This window comes from Panicum virgatum, chromosome 5N (genome assembly GCF_016808335.1).
Source record: "Panicum virgatum strain AP13 chromosome 5N, P.virgatum_v5, whole genome shotgun sequence".
Classification (NCBI taxonomy): domain Eukaryota; kingdom Viridiplantae; phylum Streptophyta; class Magnoliopsida; order Poales; family Poaceae; genus Panicum; species Panicum virgatum.
In genome coordinates, this window is record NC_053149.1 from 54,423,702 (window position 1) to 54,441,621 (window position 17,920).

The following is a 17,920-nucleotide window of genomic DNA, read 5'->3' on the forward strand; positions in this document are numbered from 1 at the left end:
ACATTTAAAACTTCAAATATTGAAGATTCCTTTCTAAAAACCCAAAAAATCAAAATATAAAGTGATCTAAACAAGACCTTTTATCTCTAGTCGCCAGTGCTGGTGTAGGAGGTAGTAGTTACCTAGGCTCCGTCCTGTGCACTGTTGACTGTTTTTTAGGGAAAACAGGAGGGGCACGCCCCTAATGTGCTATATTAAAAAAAAGGAAAAAGGAAAATGTGTGTGTTTAGTTGCTGAAAAAATTTGAGTTTTGGTACTGTAGCGCATTTCATTATTAATTGACAAATAATATCTAATTATGGACTAATTAGATTTAAAAGGTTCAGCTCGTGCTAATCAGTTAGGCTGTATAATTAATTATTTTTTTAATTATATTTAATACTCCATGCATATTTTCGAAAATTCGAATAGAGAGGAGAAAACAAACGTACAGCAACACACTATCAGGAAAAAACAGAGAGGAAGAGAAAGAGAAAACGAAAGAGAGAAACAGAAAGGAAAAAAACTCTTCGTAAAATCGTAACGATAATTAAACCACCAGCAGGCCTAGCACTCACTGCAGGTGACGCAGATGCAGTCACCTTCAGTAACTGCCGCTGTGCTTCTGACGGAGATACACTGTGCCACGGAATGGCCAGATCTGAGCGTGCAGGAGGGAAACTGTGATCAGCACGAGCAAGAACTGAAGGCGGAGGATCGGAAGTTCGGAACACAGAACTCACCGATTGATCCCATCCAATTCCATCGACCATCTCGGTGCCCCCCCCCACTGATTGGAACGGGAGGACGAGGGCCGGGCGTCCCCGTCTGCATCCATCAGACCATCAGCGGGTGCCTGTGCTTGCATAACAACGCAAGTTCGTCTGTCATTCGTCGCGCACAGCTCAAACAGGGGTAGCGCCCACACGGTTCCTCGGCGAACAGGCAAACAAGACAAACGGCCCCAGGCATCCCCATCCCTGCCGCCTCCCATGTTTTCTCTTCCCCGCCCAAGGCCTCCTCGTACGTGCCGCGAGAGGGACGGGTAACCACACCCGCGCGCACGGGCACGCACGGAGTGTTGATGGCGCCGTCGCTCATCAGCTCGCTGGGGACGCGTGCGTGCTCGCGGCGGGCATCCGAGGCGGCCCCAAAGCATCGTCGTCCTCATCACGTATAGCGTCTGGAGTCTGGACACTCGCGGCACGGTGCGCGTGCCCGTCGTCCGGTCACCCTCGCTGTCCGTCCGCCCGGGCCCGTCCAACGGGCCGCGGCTGGCCACGGGTCGATCGCAGCAGCGCGTACGTACGGGGCCACGGGGGGGCAGGCGGTCGCGGCGAGCAGTGGCCTTGACCGGCGCCGCGCGCGCGCCGGCCGCTGGTGTCCTGCCGCATGCACGCGACGGCGACGGCCGAGCCGGGATGCCGCGGCAACGGCGCTTTCCGTCGGGGGCCGCGTGCGCCCTCGACGGCGACGCTGATGGCTGCGTCCCACCTGTGCACGACGACCGCGACCAGCGAGGAAGGCCCCGGGCATGCGTCAGACGTTCCGTCAAGTGCCTGTCACCCGTACGTATGTGTAGCAGCTGCCTAAAAATCTGCGTGGGGTTGCCGGATGGGCCTCCGGGCCTGGCCCTCGTCCGATTTTATTCTGATCCACTCCTACCTGCTGATCTGCTTGGAGCGCTAGTGTTGCCCGTTGATGAGTGAGCAGAGCTTAACGGCTGGCGAGCGAGGTGGACGTGCTTAGCGGTGGTGGTACACTGTCACCAAAGGCTGGGCCTACGAATGCTCTCCTTTCCCCTGCCTCAGCCTCACGAGGCTAACCTAGCTCCCTACTTCTTTCTGGATGGAGTACCTGCTTATTTAGGAGTAGCAGTATGCTTTAGTGGGAACATAGTAGGACCTAATTATGGCATTATGATAGTGAAAAGTTCCAAGGGCACAAAGTGGAGGAAAGAAAAGGTAAAGAGATCGGCCGAAATGTGGGCTCTGTCCTGTTGCGTGCGCGTAATCGATTGCGCCCATTCTTAGCCCATGATTGTTTGTCTCTTCTGACCGGGGTTTCAAAGCCGCCGCTCCACTCGCGCGAAAAAGGAAGGCAGGCTGGTGACAGTATGATATTATGCACGATCGGTCCGATTAAAAAAAACAATCACCCCAAAAGATACTTGTAGTAGTTAACAAAGAAGATGCCCTAGTTAACAGATTGTTTAATCGCAGGCCTGCACCGCACCAGTTTAATCATGGAACGCGCCGATCATTCTGCGGGCCGGAGCTCTTTGTTTTTGGACCGGTTGGGGGCTTGGGGCCAGGGTTTAACTTTTCGGCGGAATTTCACCGAAATTTCGGTTTTTTTTCTGTTTCCGCTAGTTACCGGGATCCGAAATTTCGGTATTTTCGATATATTTCATTTCAAAATTCAACAAATTTCGTCCAAAATTCACCGATATCCACCGAAATTTCGGAACGAAATTTCGTTTCCGCTAAACACCGGGATTTCATCGGAAAACGAAATGGTTAATCCTGGTTGGGGCTTTTGCTTTCTGAAGTACATGCATGCATGTATGGAAATAGAACTGGAATAATGAACAGTGTAGCACTAAACAAGAATATATGTGTGGTCGTTTCATGCCTTTTCTCGCCAACGAACGCTGCACGGAGGGGAATGATGCGCGCAGCTCCAACTGTTCGGGCCGTTTAGTTCCCAAAAATTTTTGGGGCAAAAATTTTTGGAGTCGTTTGACCACTAATTAGGAGCATTAAATATAGATTAATTATAAAACTAATTACACGGATGGACGGAAAATCGCGAGGCGAATCTATTAAAGGCTTTAAAGCTAATTAATCTATCATTAGAGGTTGGTTACTGTAGCACAATATTGTCTAATCATTGTACAATTAGGTTCATTAGATTCGTCTTGCGATTTCATCTGGGGGTTATGGAATAGGTTTTGTCAATTATCCATATTTAATACTCTAAATTAGTGGCCAAACATTTTAAGTTACTGTAGTTCAGTGAAATTTTTTGGAACCTAAACGAGCTTAGTCGGGCGCATGGTTAACCTAACCGGTGGGAACCGGTCCGGTTTGACCGGTTACCGGTCAAACCGGTCCGGTCCGGTTCCGGTTTCGGCCGGTACCCAACCGGCCCAAATTCAAATTTTAAATTTGAATTCAAAAAATGAAAAATTCTCAAAAAATTCATAAAAATACTTCAAGGTGTGATGAATCTAATGGTGTCAAATTTTCTCAAAAATTCATTCATTTAGTATAGTTTGTGGGAATTTAAAGTTAAATCAAAAAAGAAAAAGAAAAAAATTGGGCCGGCCCATGAAGGCCCACCGATCAAACCGGTCAAACCGGCCGGTAAACCGGTCAAACGGTAAACCGGTCAAACCGGCCGGTAAACCGGTTGCACGGGAGCTTTTGAATTTCAAACCGGTCAAACCGGCCGGTAAACCGGTCGGAACCGGTTGCATAGGAGTTTTTGAATTTATTTGAATTTGGATTTGAATTCAACCGGTTTCCACCGGTTACCGGCCTAACCGGTCCGGTAAACCGGTACCGGAGGGCGGCGGTTAGGCCGGTCCGGTCGGATTTTAAAACCCTGGTCGGGCGACGGTGCAGCGAACTGAAAGATTATCCGGGCGGCGCCGAGCTCTCCACTGGAGACGTGAGAATTAAACTAGTATGTGAACTTCCGATCCCCTTGTTTAATACTGACCGTGTGGCCCTGGAGATTTCAGTTTGATCGGGGAGATGATTGAGTCGGTTGTAACGTACGCACACGTGATTAGAATGTTCGATATCACGAAGGCTAGCTACCTAGTAATCGGTACGACAAATTTAAACCATCATGTTAGTACATGCATTCCTCACAGAAGAAAATGGACATCGGCAAAGGCAGCAAATTGGCGCACAGGAGGCCTTGGCGCAGAAGAACCAAACACAGAGTTTCCCGTTTGTCCGGACGCGGAGCAACTAGTTCTTCCAGCTGTTGGAAGGGAACGGACCACTTCGCGCGCACGGGCGGGCCATTTAAACCCCGTTGGCTTGTGTGGCAGTGGCCAGTGGCACCGCGCGACGTCCCCGAAATTCCGTTGCCCACCACGGGAATTCCGGGCCGGGGAAGGCGGAGCCCGCGCGGGGTGGGCCGATCGCGACCGGCGGCCAGGACCGCCGCGCCCACGCGAGCACCGCCCCGCCGCCCCACCCCCCGGAAAGCGCCAGCGGCCTGGACGCGCGCGCGCCGCCTCTCGCTCCCAGGCGCCGGCGCCGGCCGCCCGGCGAGAGGCGGAGCCGGGCGGCACGTACGCGCGCGCGACGTTAACGTCTGGTTCATGGTTCCGGTCCTGTTCTGTTCGGCTCGGTCCGATTCCGCGCGTGACGGGACGGGGGGCCCGGCTGGCTTGGCCTGGCTTGGTCGCCGAGAGCCAGCCGGCACGACGGGGGGGACGGGCACCACTCGTGCTCACGGGCGGATGCATGTGGCCGCGGTGTGGGGGGGCCGGGTCGCGCTGACCGCACGGTTGGGTGTGATGGCAACGTCGCACCGTTCCGTCTCGTTCGGTGCCTGTCTGTCTCTCCTCTCGGCTCTTTCCGGATCGCAGGCGGCTGCTTGATTGGGGGCCAGGCCAAGGGCAACCAACCGGGCAGGGTTCGTGATCGCGGTCTTGACCGCCAGCTTCCCTTCGCTACCTTGCTTGCGGCTGGAGGCTACTGCCAGGTAGTGGAGAAAAGATCTGGGCTTTGATCAGGAAACCTTTGCTACCTTTTTTCTCCGGAATTCGTTTCTTGATCTTAACAGCACCAGCAGATAGTGAGTGCCGTCTGGAACTATCTTCCTGAACTACACCTGATAGGCCCTAGCCTTTTCAAATTGTCTTCCACTCCTACCTTTTCTACACTAATGTCCATTCATTAGTGTGGAGAAAACTGGGCACTGACGAAAGTAAATATTCATATTATCATATAGTAGGATCTATGGAATGAAAATGAGGAGCACATGATCCGAGACTAGATTGGTCTTCTCAGCCATCCAAATGATCCAATAGCAGCAGACAGAGGATGGAGCTTTCACGAGTAAGCAATCCGGAATCAGAGCAAATCTCCATCAGAGACGGAGCACCGAGGCCGAAAAGTCACAAAAATTAATTAGGCAGCCGTACCACGAGAGAAAACTGGTCCTAACTGATGTGGAACTCAACAGGAGCCTTTTGTCCAGAAAAAAATAAAAACAAAAACAAAACGCTTCCCGTGATTGGTTTTTCATCCGCTGTTCCGTCCACTCCATGAGGCAATAATAAAGGTCGATGTCCACCGGTTGCAATCTTTCGAAAAAATGTCACCGGTTGCAAGGGTGCGTGCCTCCTCCTGTCACCTCATGATCTCCAATGCAACTTTGTCAAAAGAAAAGCGTGGGGGATTTTGGATCCTCAACCCTAGCAGTCATGGTCTCATGGATGAGGCGGCAAGGTGGTGCAAATCTGTCTAGGCACAAATTGCCTTTGATAAAAGGGGCCCTGTATGTTGACCAAAATAATAAAATTAGCAGCACATGTGGGTGGTGGTTTAGTTGGGGACTAAATTTATGCAATACGCTCGCTTGATCAGTACACAATTCTTTTCTATTGTGTTTATATATATAAATATATCGGCCCAACGTTCAAAAGCTGCCCCGTTTTTAAATTTTTTCGGGAGTCAGAAAGAAAACGGCCGGATCAGTTGCACAGTAAGAGCTTTTCGAAGTGATCATTCGGTTGTTGGAGGCCTTATCATTTGAGCAAAATCCTGCCAACTTGCATTAGCTTCTCTTTCTCAGGGGGTATTTAGTTCCCAAAAAAAATTCTGCAGTATCCATCACATCGAATCTTCGGACACATGCATGAAGTATTAAATGCACTTGAAAAAATAACTAATTATATGGTTTAACTGATTAGAACGAGATGAATTTTTTAAGCTTAGTTAATCCATGATTGGGTATTAATTATCAAATAACAACTAAATGTGCTACAGTACTCAAACCCAAACTTTCTCACCAACTAAACACACCCTCAGTCCTGATCTCGGCCTTAGCTTAACAGTAGTATATTTCAAGGTCACCTTCAGATCGAGCTGTCCAACTCATTGTGATTTGTGAAGTATTTGCATATATGTTATGCTGGCTTCAATCATACTTGAACCAGCTAGCACGTAATGTATATGAAGGTCAATTCTGATCTAGTTGTATTGCATCACAGCTTATTGCACACCGCGCAGCTGTGATCGACTGACTGCATGATAGATGGCGCAGAGCCAGCCTATGCATGTCGGATCTCGGACCGGTAACTTCACCGCCGCCGCCGCTAGCTGGTCAGGAAAAACAGTGGCAGGACGGCGACAGGACTAACCGCGTGGTCGGAACGCACGCCTGCTGCCGGTATAGCCCCCGGTACGAGCGTGCCACCAAGAAAGGGACCCGTACGTACGTGCGGCAAAGCGCTCGTCGCCGTAGGCAACCACCGCCCGGTTGTCCGTGAACCGAGCAAAAGGGTGATAATGACGGGGCTCGCCTCGGACGGCGACCGCGCGGCCGGCCGGCCCCGTGCGCGCCGCGGCCGACGATGCCGCCGCGGGCCCCCATGTGCGGAGCCGGACGGCCGATCCACCGAGCGCGGCGCGCGTTCCGGCCGGCCGCGACGCGCGCCCGCCGCGCGCGGGCGTGCCTATCGACCCGTGCGGCGCGGCATCCGCGTCGAGGCGGTGGCGCGGCGCGCGCGCGCACAGTGCGCTTGACTGGCCGTAGCAGACGTGCGCGCCCACCTCCCGTCCCTGCGCTGGCTAGCTGCAACGCACGCGGCTCGATCGTACACGCTAGGACAGAGGGTAGGAGGAGCAGTGGTAGGAGCGTCGCGAACTGTCGATACTGTTGGAGGGGAAGGGGGTTCTCTCCTTTTTTTTGAGTGAAAGGGGAAGGGCCGAAGGGGGTTCTCGGTCAAGCGGCCACTGATGACTGATGCCGCCGTGCCGAGAGATCGCGCGCGTCGGTGTCGCGTCGGTGCCGAGAGATTCGCAAATCTACTGGCAAACCGATGATGAGTACTCCTAGGAAGATCGGCACCATTTCTGAGCTTGCATACGCCAGTGATACCAAGGGGCGACACGTGTCATCTTGCTTTGCCGATACAAAGTTCGGTATGGCGCGGCGATATGTACACACATTACTAGTAGCTAGCTAGCTGCGCCTCCACTCTGCAACTGCAACTGCAACTGCAAGCGCTGTCCGTTTGCCTGAGCACTGGATCGGTCGAGCACGCGAGTAGCAGCGCCAGATGGATCGGGTCGGGACGGCGAGCTTTTCTTCTGCAGGTGATGGGCGCAGGCCACACCCATTGAAGGCCGGCTACAGGGGTCACGCAGCTTTACTGGTAGCAGTAGTACCCTGTCTTTCTCCCCGCATTCATGGGCATCGCCGCATTCACGCACGGCGGTAAATGAATGCCGCATCGCCGGCACGAAACGGAACAACAACCCGGCACGCCTGACCTCTCTAGTCCTGCGTTATGAACTTGGCAGTGGTTTGGTAAAACGTCGCATCAAGATTTTACAAAAAGACGAACTTCTGCATGGAGTACTAAATATAGTCTATTTACAAAAAATTTTCAGGGACGGTGTAACTTTTCGAGACGTATATAATGACGGTAATTAATTAATGATTTGCTACAGTGGTGCTATAGTAACTATTCTCTGATCACGCGGTCACATGTCTCATTAGATTCGTCTCGTGATTTACACGAGGGGTTGTTGAGGTGATTTTGTAATTAAACTTCATTTAATATTTTAAATTAGTGGTCAAAGGGCCAAAAAAATTTCGCGAAATTTTTTTCAACCTTAACCAAACACGACCCTTATCGTGGCCCTGTTCGGCTGGGATGAAAAGCGCTGGCTGGGCTGGCGCACAGTTCCTGCTGGCTGGACGCACTGTTTCTGCTGGGCACGCGAGTCGCGGTGGGAGAGAGGAGGCGCTGGGGCAGCTGGTTCACCAGCCGGCTGCCCAGCCAGCCCAGCCACTCTCGCGCATCCGAACAGGCGCATGATACGTAGCCGCCTCCCCGTCACTTTTCCTTGAAGCCAGCCAGCCATCCTTGCGACTCTTGCACTTGCAAGCCAGCGAGAGCGAGGGAGAGAGAAGATCGAGGGGTCGTGCTCGAGCGCTGCAGCGCCGGCACCAGAGGATTCAGCGTTCAGGTTCAGCGATGCAAGCCGCCTGCGATTTTGGGTCGGCGGATTCCACGCACCGCTGGCACGAGCCTGCCTGCTGCTAGATCGCCGGAGCCGGCCGGGCACCCGCTCAGGCTCGGGCTGCTGCAGCCAGTCACTGTGCCATCATAACCCTGCCCCTGGGTGCCCTACAAGTCCTCTCTCTCCCCGCAGCAGATGAGCGTGGAGGCATTCGGCCACGCGCTGCCACCACCCTACACGGCCCGGACGGGCCCCAGCGCCACATGATGCCATGCCATGCCGCCACCCATTCGCAGCGGACCCAGAAAACAGGAGAGGAAAAAGGAAGGAAAAATACTCGCTGGTCTGCCGTAAACATTTCCTGCCATTGCCAGAAAGAACGCTAGCTAGGCGTACGCGGAGTAACTCTAGGAGGTAACGATCGTGCGACGCAGATCGCTGATGCTGATGATCGTTGGATTAGGTTACGAGAAGCATCATGCAGGAATCAGGCCGAGGAACGTGGTGCACCTTTTGGCGCCTGCTAACTAGCCCCTGGCCAGTAACGGTGAGGATGGCTAGGATTCAACGGAAGAAAAGGAACAAAAAAAGGTTGCGGTCTTTTCCGCTCCTTTTTTTTTATCCTAAGGCTGTGTAATGCGGTTGCCAGTAAGTCTTGTTTTTATTACCTCATTTTGACCAACAATGGGATTTTGAGTTTGATGGTATTGGTGGCACCCTATCTTTCGCTGTCTGAGATGGTGTCCAGTGTAGTGATAGTTGTTTCTTGATAACGTGATAAAGAAATGTGGATGACGATAACAGTGCAAAAAACTCATTACTCTATAAGGATAATATGATCATTTTTCCAAATATCTTCGTGTAAATTACTTTGTGTTTTTAGACGACACGAGAGGATTATGGTAGGCGCCGCCAAATAGAAGAAAAAAAAAGAAAAATGTTGACTTGAAACATTTTAGTGCATATCATTTCCTAAAAGCAAATCTTACATATGTAATCACATATTCGATTTCCATTGCAGAAGCGCTGGAGAGCAAAATTCTTTGATCGCTAGCAAGCACTCCATCATACCATCAAAGAAAGAATATAGAGCTGAGTAAGGCTCTGTTTAGTTGAAAAGCAAAAATTTTTTGCGAAAGAATCTTACTAATTTGAAGTATTAAATGAATTCTATTTACAAAACTTTTTGCACAGATGGGTTGTAAATCGCGAGACGAATCTAATGATGCTAATTAATCTATGATTAATCCATAATTAAGTAGGCTCATTAGATTCGTCTCGCGATTTACAGCCCAACCATGCAAAAAGTTTTGTAAATAGACTTCATTCAGTACTTTATGCATGTGTCGAAACATTCGATGTGATGTTTTTTTTTGCGTTTACGGGGTGTGATCCAGACAGCCCATAAATCGGCAAACTGCTCCATAAATCGGCAAACTGGTCAAGTACGAGCAGCCCCCTTCTATTGCTACCACATGACATGGACTGTGAAAGTGGGAAGCCATCAAGCCACACACGGTGGTACCGTGGTAGTGGTGCCTGCCACTATTCCGATGAGGAAAAATGATGATGGCACTGGGGCGACGCGATTCAAGCCAGTGCTCCAAAAGACCAAAACTATGCAGGCAGGCAGGGGGTCCACACCCTTGTGGTGATGTATGCTGTGTTTAGATGGGGTGAGAAGTTAGGAGAAAAAGTGACATCAGTCACTGTAGTACACTATAGTATTTTTCGTTTGTTTGTGATAAATATTGTATTTGTGGTAAATATTATCCTACTATGACCTAACTAGGCTCAAAAGATTCGTCTCGCAACGTACATCAAAACTATACAATTAGTTTTTTTATTTAACTACATTTAGTACTCCATGCATGTGTCATTTGCTATATTTAATGTTTTGATGTGATAGGGGATGTGATGGAAAGTTTGGAAAGTTTGGAAATTTTGTGAGAACTAAACACACCCGTAGTAGCTTTTTCAGACTTTGTGTTGTGTCATCGTGTGTCTTCTGCGTTGTTTGTTGCATGGAGTCATGCATGGCGCTGTTCGCTTGACTGGTGCTAGTGGCTGATGCTGGAATAATGTGAGAGAAAAATATTATTGGCTGGCTAGTGCTGGAGGCTGCTGCTGGAGTGGTGTGAGAGAAAAACACTGCTGGCTGACTGGAGACCGTTGAAACAGAACAGGGTCATGGAACCTTTTGAGCTCCGGCATCCGGGAGGGTAAAATAAAATTCCTGCCTAGCATGCAAGCAGAAAAAGATACTACATGCAAATATATAAATGTTGATCAGTAACTTCACGAGCTTTTACCCTGTCTGACAGCTGCGGCCCACTAATCATACAAGTGGACAGTGGGAAAACATTACAAATCAGAGCGAGGAACACATTGCAAGCTCAAATCTTGAAGCCAAGGGCGCCACGCATTTGAATACTACTAGCTCTCTTGAAATCCGGGGGAATCTGCGTGCACGCCAGTGTGCCACTTACTTGCAGGACACAGATCAGTAGTTTAGCAACGCCACGCATCGGACACAGCACCATGCAATTATAATATCGAGGAGGATTATAATAAGATTAGTAGTCATGTAACCCAAGTGATTAGGATAGTCAGAGAGGACAAAAAATGCTTAGGAGAACCTTTGACCAGCTAAAGGCCCACCTAAGCTGAGCTCTCTTGATGATTCGAGGACAAAGCAAGGTCCCCCTGAGAAAAAAAAATTGAAAGAAAGTGCTTGTGCAGCGTGAGTGCGTCCTCTTCTTGTGGGTGTGTGTAACTGCGCCTGGCCCTACACTTGCAAAGCCATGCGTTACCACACATGGAAACAGGAGCTGTGTCAGCCTCTTGCTTGACTGGCCCCTTGGTGGCCTTTTGCTGTTCATCTTGCTTGGCCAGTGTCCTCTTGCACTTCCGCCCCTTCCCATGGTGCTTCACTGCTTGCTTCTCAGATTTGGATGCCATTTCCAACATGCTTGCTGCGCCTGCAATAATGTTCATGCATTTTTATGTACTGATATACATTATTGATGAGTACGATTTCACAACGTTTAAACAAAAGGGAGAGTATAATTAGGCAAAGAGGAATGGCACGAAATGCAGTTCGCACTGAAGAAAAATCACCATTTATATATTTACATACACAGCTCTTACTGAAGTGTGACGAGATGAGATGAACAAAGCTGAGAAAAAAAGAAGAAATGAAAATCGACCTACTCCAATAGGTACAAACATCTTCAACTGACGAAGCTACGGGGGAAAACTTCTGTCTTGTACCATCAGAAGGGAATGCAAAGCTCACGAAGAGGCTTCAAATGGTTCCCTAGGGGCAATTTGCCACTGACTGGCCGTGAAACTGCGGACTCACCCGGGGAACTCGCAGTGGCCAGTTTCTCCCTTGTCGGTGAGGTCTTGCTAATCCTTCTCCTCCTTGTCTTCATTCAGGGTCGTCATCTCCAGGCCACCAAAACCTGCATCATCGATCGAGCCTGTGCATGCTGATGAGGTCTTCGAGTCGACCGTCGATCCCGCCTGGATCTCCTTGAACATTGCCATGACCTTCAGCATTGTTGGCCGTCTTGATGGCCTGTCATCCAAGCAAGCACAAGCAACCTTTAAGTGCTCCCGCAGCTCAATCTTCAGGGCTGGATCGTCCTCCAGCAGATCAGGATCAAATACATCTGTGACATTCAACTTTGTGTGCTGCTTGACCCATCCTACAAGATTGTTGTCCTCGCCAAAATCTGTTGAGTCCGTAGGCGGTTTCCCTGTGAGAAGCTCGAGCAACACAACACCATAGCTGTACACGTCACCCTTGGTGGTGCATCTGAAGCTCTGATAGTACTCCGGTGGTACATAACCCGGAGTACCAGCAAGGGTGGACACACTCAGGTGTGTGTCCACCACATTCACTGTCCTTGCCATGCCGAAATCTGATACCTTTGCCTCCAAGTTCTCATCAATAAGAACGTTGCTCGACTTCATGTCTCTGTGGATGATGTGCGGGGTGCAGTTGTGATGGAGGAATGCCAATCCCCTTGCAGCACCTATGGCAATCTTTCGCCTTGCTGCCCAACTCAGCTTAATTCCGATCTTTTTGCGGTCATGCAACACATCTTCCAAGCTGCCATACTTCATGTATTCATACACCAACAGCCGCTCCTCACCAACCTTGCAGTAGCCAAGGAGCGGAACAAGGTTGCGGTGTTTGATCTTGCCAATAGTCTCCATTTCTGCAGTAAACTCCCGGTCACCCTGGCCGCTCACATGTATAAGCTTCTTGATTGCAACGACATTTCCATCCTTGAGCTGGGCCTTGTAGACATCCCCAAAACCACCAGACCCTATTAGGCTATCATTGTGGAAGCCATTTGTGGCCTTAAAAAGATCATCCAAGGTGAGTTTCTGAAGTGGATTATCAAATGCAGCAAGGTTGATGCTGAGGGCATTTGTACCAGAGAGTCTCCAAGTGGAATTCATAGTCCCAGAATGTGTCTGGCTATCAATGTAAATGTCACGGGCGGTACTTGCCTCTTCATTCTTCCGCTTCCGCTTCTTGCACTCGATAGCTATAATGGCAATTCCAAATATGCAGAACAACGACAACAGGAGTGCCATAGTAACACTACCTACAAGTGATGCCTGCTTCCTCCGGTGGGATTGGTGGTCGCCGGAAGAACTTGAGCCAGCATTGTGGTCACATGATGGCAGTGGGATGCCGCAGAGACCAGAGTTATTCTCATATGACATCCTTGGGAATGTGGCAAGGGAGCCGAGCTCTGGAATTGACCCATTCAGCTGATTATTTGAAAGGTTGATCTCTGACAAGGACAGTGATGAGAAAGAGTTGGGTATAGGCCCTTCCAACTGGTTGTGCGACAGGTCGAGCACCGCAAGCTTCTTGGCACCAGCTAGTTCTGGTGGGATGAGGCCAGACAGTAGGTTGTGCCCGAGATTCATGATCATGAGGTAGTACATGCTCCCAAGCTCCTTCGGGATCTCTGAGTCCAGCTGATTAAATGACAAATCCAGAAATATCATGGATCCATTTTTGTTGAAGGTGTACTCTGTGCTCCCCATGTACACTCGAGTGAAGTTGCACATTTTCTTGCTCGGCATCCGGTTGAGGTCTTCAGGTCGGATGCTGCTGAACTCTAGCAAGCTCCCCTTACCATGGCACTCACTGCTTAGCTCGTCGTTGCGAAGATAGACATAAGGCCGCCCGATGACAAGGCCGACTTTCATCTTCCCAGACTGTTTTGCCAACTCCGCAGGTATCGACCCATTGAGCTGGTTGCTGTTCAGGTCCAGCCACACCAAGCTCTGGCAGTCGCCAAGCTCAGCCGGTATTGGCCCCGAGAAGGAATTGTTGCTCAGCTTCAAGATGGCCAAGTTACTGAGCTGCCCAAGCCAAGAAGGGATCGGGCCGGACAGCTGGTTGCTCGCCAAGGATATCCAGTTGAGCTCCTTGCACTTCGCCAGTTCCGGCGGGATGGTACCGTTGAGCCCGTTGTAGTCGAGGATCAGATGCTCGAGCTTGTGCATATTTTCCAGGGACGCCGGTATCTCGCCCTCCAATAAGTTCTGCCATAGGATGAGGTCCCGGAGCTCACCGAGCTTTCCGAGAGATGCAGGGAGGGTGCCGTTGATGTTGTTGAGGCTGAGGTCGAGAGATTCGAGCCTGGTGCAGTTGGTGATTGACTCCGGGATCGTGCCGGAGAGGTAGTTGTTCTGGAGGTACAGCATGCGGAGGCTGGAGTTGGGGTCTTGGCAGAAGGACGAAGGGATGGTGCCGGAGAAGGCGTTGGAGCTGAGGTCGAGCACGTCGAGCTCCGGCAGCGCGGCCAAGGAGTCCGGGATGGTGCCGTTGAAGTGGTTGAAGGAAAGGGAGAGCACCTTGAGCTGCTGCAGCCCGGTGAAAGCGTCGGCGGGGAGCTCGCTGGAGAAGTTGTTGTTTGAAAGGTTGAGAGCGGCGAGAGAGGTGAGGCCGGCGACGTCCGGCGGGAACGGGCCGAAGAGGTGGTTGCCGGACAGGTCTAGCGTGCTGAGGCCGCGGCAGTCGGAGAGGGACCCGCCGGCCAGCTCGCCGGCGATGATGTTGCCGGAGAGGTCGAGGTACTCGAGCCCAGAGCAGTTGGTGAACTCCGGAAGCCCAGAGATCTTGTTCCCGGAGAGGACCAGACGCCGGACAGCGCCGACACCGGCACCCACCATCCACCGGAGGTCGCCGTCGCCGGAGATCTTGTTGTCCGACAAGTCGAGAGCGTCGAGCCCGGCAAATCCGGAGCCGCCACCGCCGTCAGACCTCGCCCCGCCAACCGAATCGCCGGAGAGGTTCAGCGCCCTGAGGCCGGCGCAGGCGGCGGCCAGCGCCCCGACGTCGGCGACGGAGCCCCGCAGGCCGGCATTCCCGGACAGGTCGAGCGTCTGCAGCCTGGCCCCGCACCTCGGGGCGGCGGCCAGCGCGCCGCTGACGTTGGCGCCGCGGAGGCTGAGCGTCTCGAGGCTGCCCAGCTGCAGCAGCGTGGCCGCGACGGCGCGGAAGTCGGCATTGAGCGGCACGCCGGCGAGCGACAGCGACGTGAGCCTGCCGGCCCTGCAGACCGCGCCGGGGAACCTGCAGGCGCCGTCGGCGGCGCTCCACCCGCGGAGGTCCGCGGCCTGGGTCGGCACCTCCGCCTTGAACTGCTCGAGCAGCTGGGCGTCGTCGGCGGCGGAGGCGGCCACCGCCGCGGCGACGAAGAGCGCCACCACCGCGACCAGCCCCGGGGATTCCATGAGCTCGCGCGCTACCTTAAAACCATTAAAGTAGCGGGTCGGCGATGTGGGGGGAGGAGGAGCCGACGAGATGGCCGGAGAAGGGATGGCGAGAGTGGGGGCGGAGGAGGGAGTGAGCAGGAGGATGGGCGGAGAAGAGGCAGGAAGAAAGAAGCAACAGTGGACAGAGAGAGGGAAGGGGGGGAGGGTGTGGAGGAGACGGGGAGCAAATTAACAGCTGTAGGTGAGGGAAGGGAGTGGTGGTGGGGCCACGTCACATGGCATGTGCCCCTGCCTGTCCTCATCGCGAATCGCAGCGGCCTGGTGCCCTAATTAACCCGGGGGCCGAGGCGGGTTAGTATTCTAACCACGGCGCTTATCCGCTGCCCCCGGCGAGGTTAATCCCGATCCGATCCGACGGCGGGGGCTGCCCCGATCGGGGGCAGGCGGTGCACTGCTCGAGGCGGGGTCACGTGCCGCCGGGCGCGCCCGCCGGGGCTCGTCAATCCGCGCGCCCTCGGCCTCCCTCGGCTGCTGCCTCCACCCCCCACAACGGGCGGGCTGGCTGGCCGAAGGGCAGTTCGGGGAATTCGGGGTCGCGGTCCGAGCGTGCGGGATCCCTGGCGGGCGCGGGGAGTGAGCGCGGACGCGTGGGCCGCGTTGCTTCGCCGAGGGTTTTTGTCTTTAACGCCCGCAGCGCAGCGGGAGTGGGCTGGCCGGTAGATCCGATCCGGGGCGGCGTGCGTGCGCGCGCGCGCGGCCGGGAGGGAGAGCGTGCGGTGGACGCTGCCGCCGTGCGCCCGTGCCACCTTTTCGGTGCGGAGGATGATGCTCCAGCCGCGCGTGTGGTATGATGACGAGGCCGTGGGAAACGGATAAGGTCCCGTTCCCGCCGGCAGCTAGCTGGCTGCTGTTGTGATCGGCGGCAGTACCAGCCACCAGCAGCCGTACCGTAGCCAGGAATGTTGAGAGCAGTGGGAATGATTCGGTGGTGTTAGTTTCGGTGAATTTTGTGGCATCTGGTTGCGAGAATTTTTCGAGCTGTTTTCAGCCATGAAATCTCCTGTTCGGATAAAAGCATGGTGCATCTATGCTAGTGAATTTCTACCCGGGCACGCGCTGATCAGCTGCCCCTCTTTTTTTTAGAAGAAAGAGAGGCCCATGTTTTCATGTGCCGATGAAAAGTGTTTTTTTTCCTTCATATACGCAGGATGCCTTTTTTTCTCGTTTTGATGTGCTTATCGTAGTTTCATATGCTATAATTTCATCTTTTTTGTGCATGCAAGCAGCAACAAAATTGCACACGAGAGACAGCACTCTGCACTCCCTTTCGAATGTTCCCGAAACGCCAAACTTGGGAGCCTTTTGTCATGGAACACACACATCAGTCTTGCCTAGGAACACTGAATTATGATTGTGTAATTTTATCTTGTGTTGAACCAAATTATTTTGTTCTACGAATTGTGTAGGTAAAAATGGAAAAGATATCAGCTAGCACAAACCATAGTAATATCGCCCGCGTGTACAATTATGTGAAGTAGATTGGTGGATCATCCATATTGACCATAATATAGCGTGACAATACCTATATCAGTAGCAGGTCACAATTGCGCAGATGAGGATCAGAACTCGCATCATCGAACTATCCAATGCACAGCTGGGGGAACACTGAAGAACACAATGGAAATGAAGATAATTCACCAGCTCCATATTTCTTTAACCTGACAAGAAACATCATGCAGAATCAAAACTCACCATGATATTGACCATAAAGCTCAGCTCTAAACTAAAACATTTGCATATGCCATCGCGCGTCAGCGCCCAGACAAACCAAAATAAAGAAACGTGATTATGCACTCTTGAGAAGGTCAGTCGGTTAGCGTAGATAGATCACTGTCACTAGCAAACCAGTCATCGTTAGCGCCTGCGGGTTGGGGGGTTTTGGGCTTTTGGCTGTGGCCTATGGGCTGCGAAGGCGACGGGATCGCTAGCATCATGCAAAACGGAGCCGAACTGGTCGAGCACGTCCAGCTGTTGCTGCTGCTCATTCACGAGCAACATCATTGGCCTCGGACTAACCGAAGAAACGCACGCAAATCTCCAAAGATCCAGTCAGAAAAGGTCCTTTTACTTAAGGTGGCGCGAACGCGATGATGAGGTTTACGGCCACACCCGTGCGTCTACGCGCCACTGGCGGATTTAGAATTTCTAAGTAGGGTATTCCCTAAAAAAATAGCCAGCTACATTGGCCTAAATGAAATATTTTGGTTCAAGCATACTGAGTATACATACCATATTACCTATACATATATACATATATTTAATTTGTTTTTCGGGCAGCAGGGTATTTCTGGGAATTAGGGGGCATCAATACCAGGTCCGCCCCTACGCGCCCCTTTTTGCGTCTGAGGGCACAGAACACCGTACATAGACAGCTAAAAGAATAAATTGTACAATGAGCTGTCTGTAACTCTGTCATTATGCTATTTAACACAAGGATTGGCTAGGGGTGGTAAAGGGTCCAACATTTTGAACTAGAAAATCTAAGGATCGGGCCCTAAAAGGACCGGGCTCTAAACATATGTATTTTTGAACTAAAAATTTTAAGGGCTTTATTGGGCTGTGAAGAAGCCATTAGGGCCATGGCCCATTACCACCCCTAGGATTGGCACGTGAATAGCTGACTTGAGGTGAGACGCTCAACTTTGGGAGCTCACCGTCTCGCTCTGAGAGCACGGGCAATAAGTGGAGCTTTAAGTCTTTTTCATGTCATCAAGAGACACATTTTAGAGACATATGCTATAATAATCTGTCTTTTAGATTGTCTTTTGTAGAATATAGAAACATTAAATTTGTACGTACAAAAACAATAAAAACTCATGAAATGCGTGCACAAGAGATATGTTGGGCTCCAAAATTGACTCTTATGCTTTGTTTCTCTTAGATAAACGTCTATAACACTCTCT

General features: G+C 51.6%; 1 protein-coding gene across 1 annotated transcript; it reads right to left on the reverse strand.

Moving 5' to 3' along the window:
* Window positions 1–11,282: 11,282 nt before the first annotated feature.
* On the reverse strand, window positions 11,283–15,198 carry LOC120675484 (brassinosteroid LRR receptor kinase BRI1-like). The gene has a single exon (XM_039956685.1). It carries the CDS (start codon window positions 14,973–14,975, stop codon window positions 11,613–11,615), a length of 3,363 nt encoding a protein of 1,120 aa, XP_039812619.1. The 5' UTR covers window positions 14,976–15,198; the 3' UTR covers window positions 11,283–11,612.
* Between the last annotated feature and the right edge of the window lie 2,722 nt (window positions 15,199–17,920).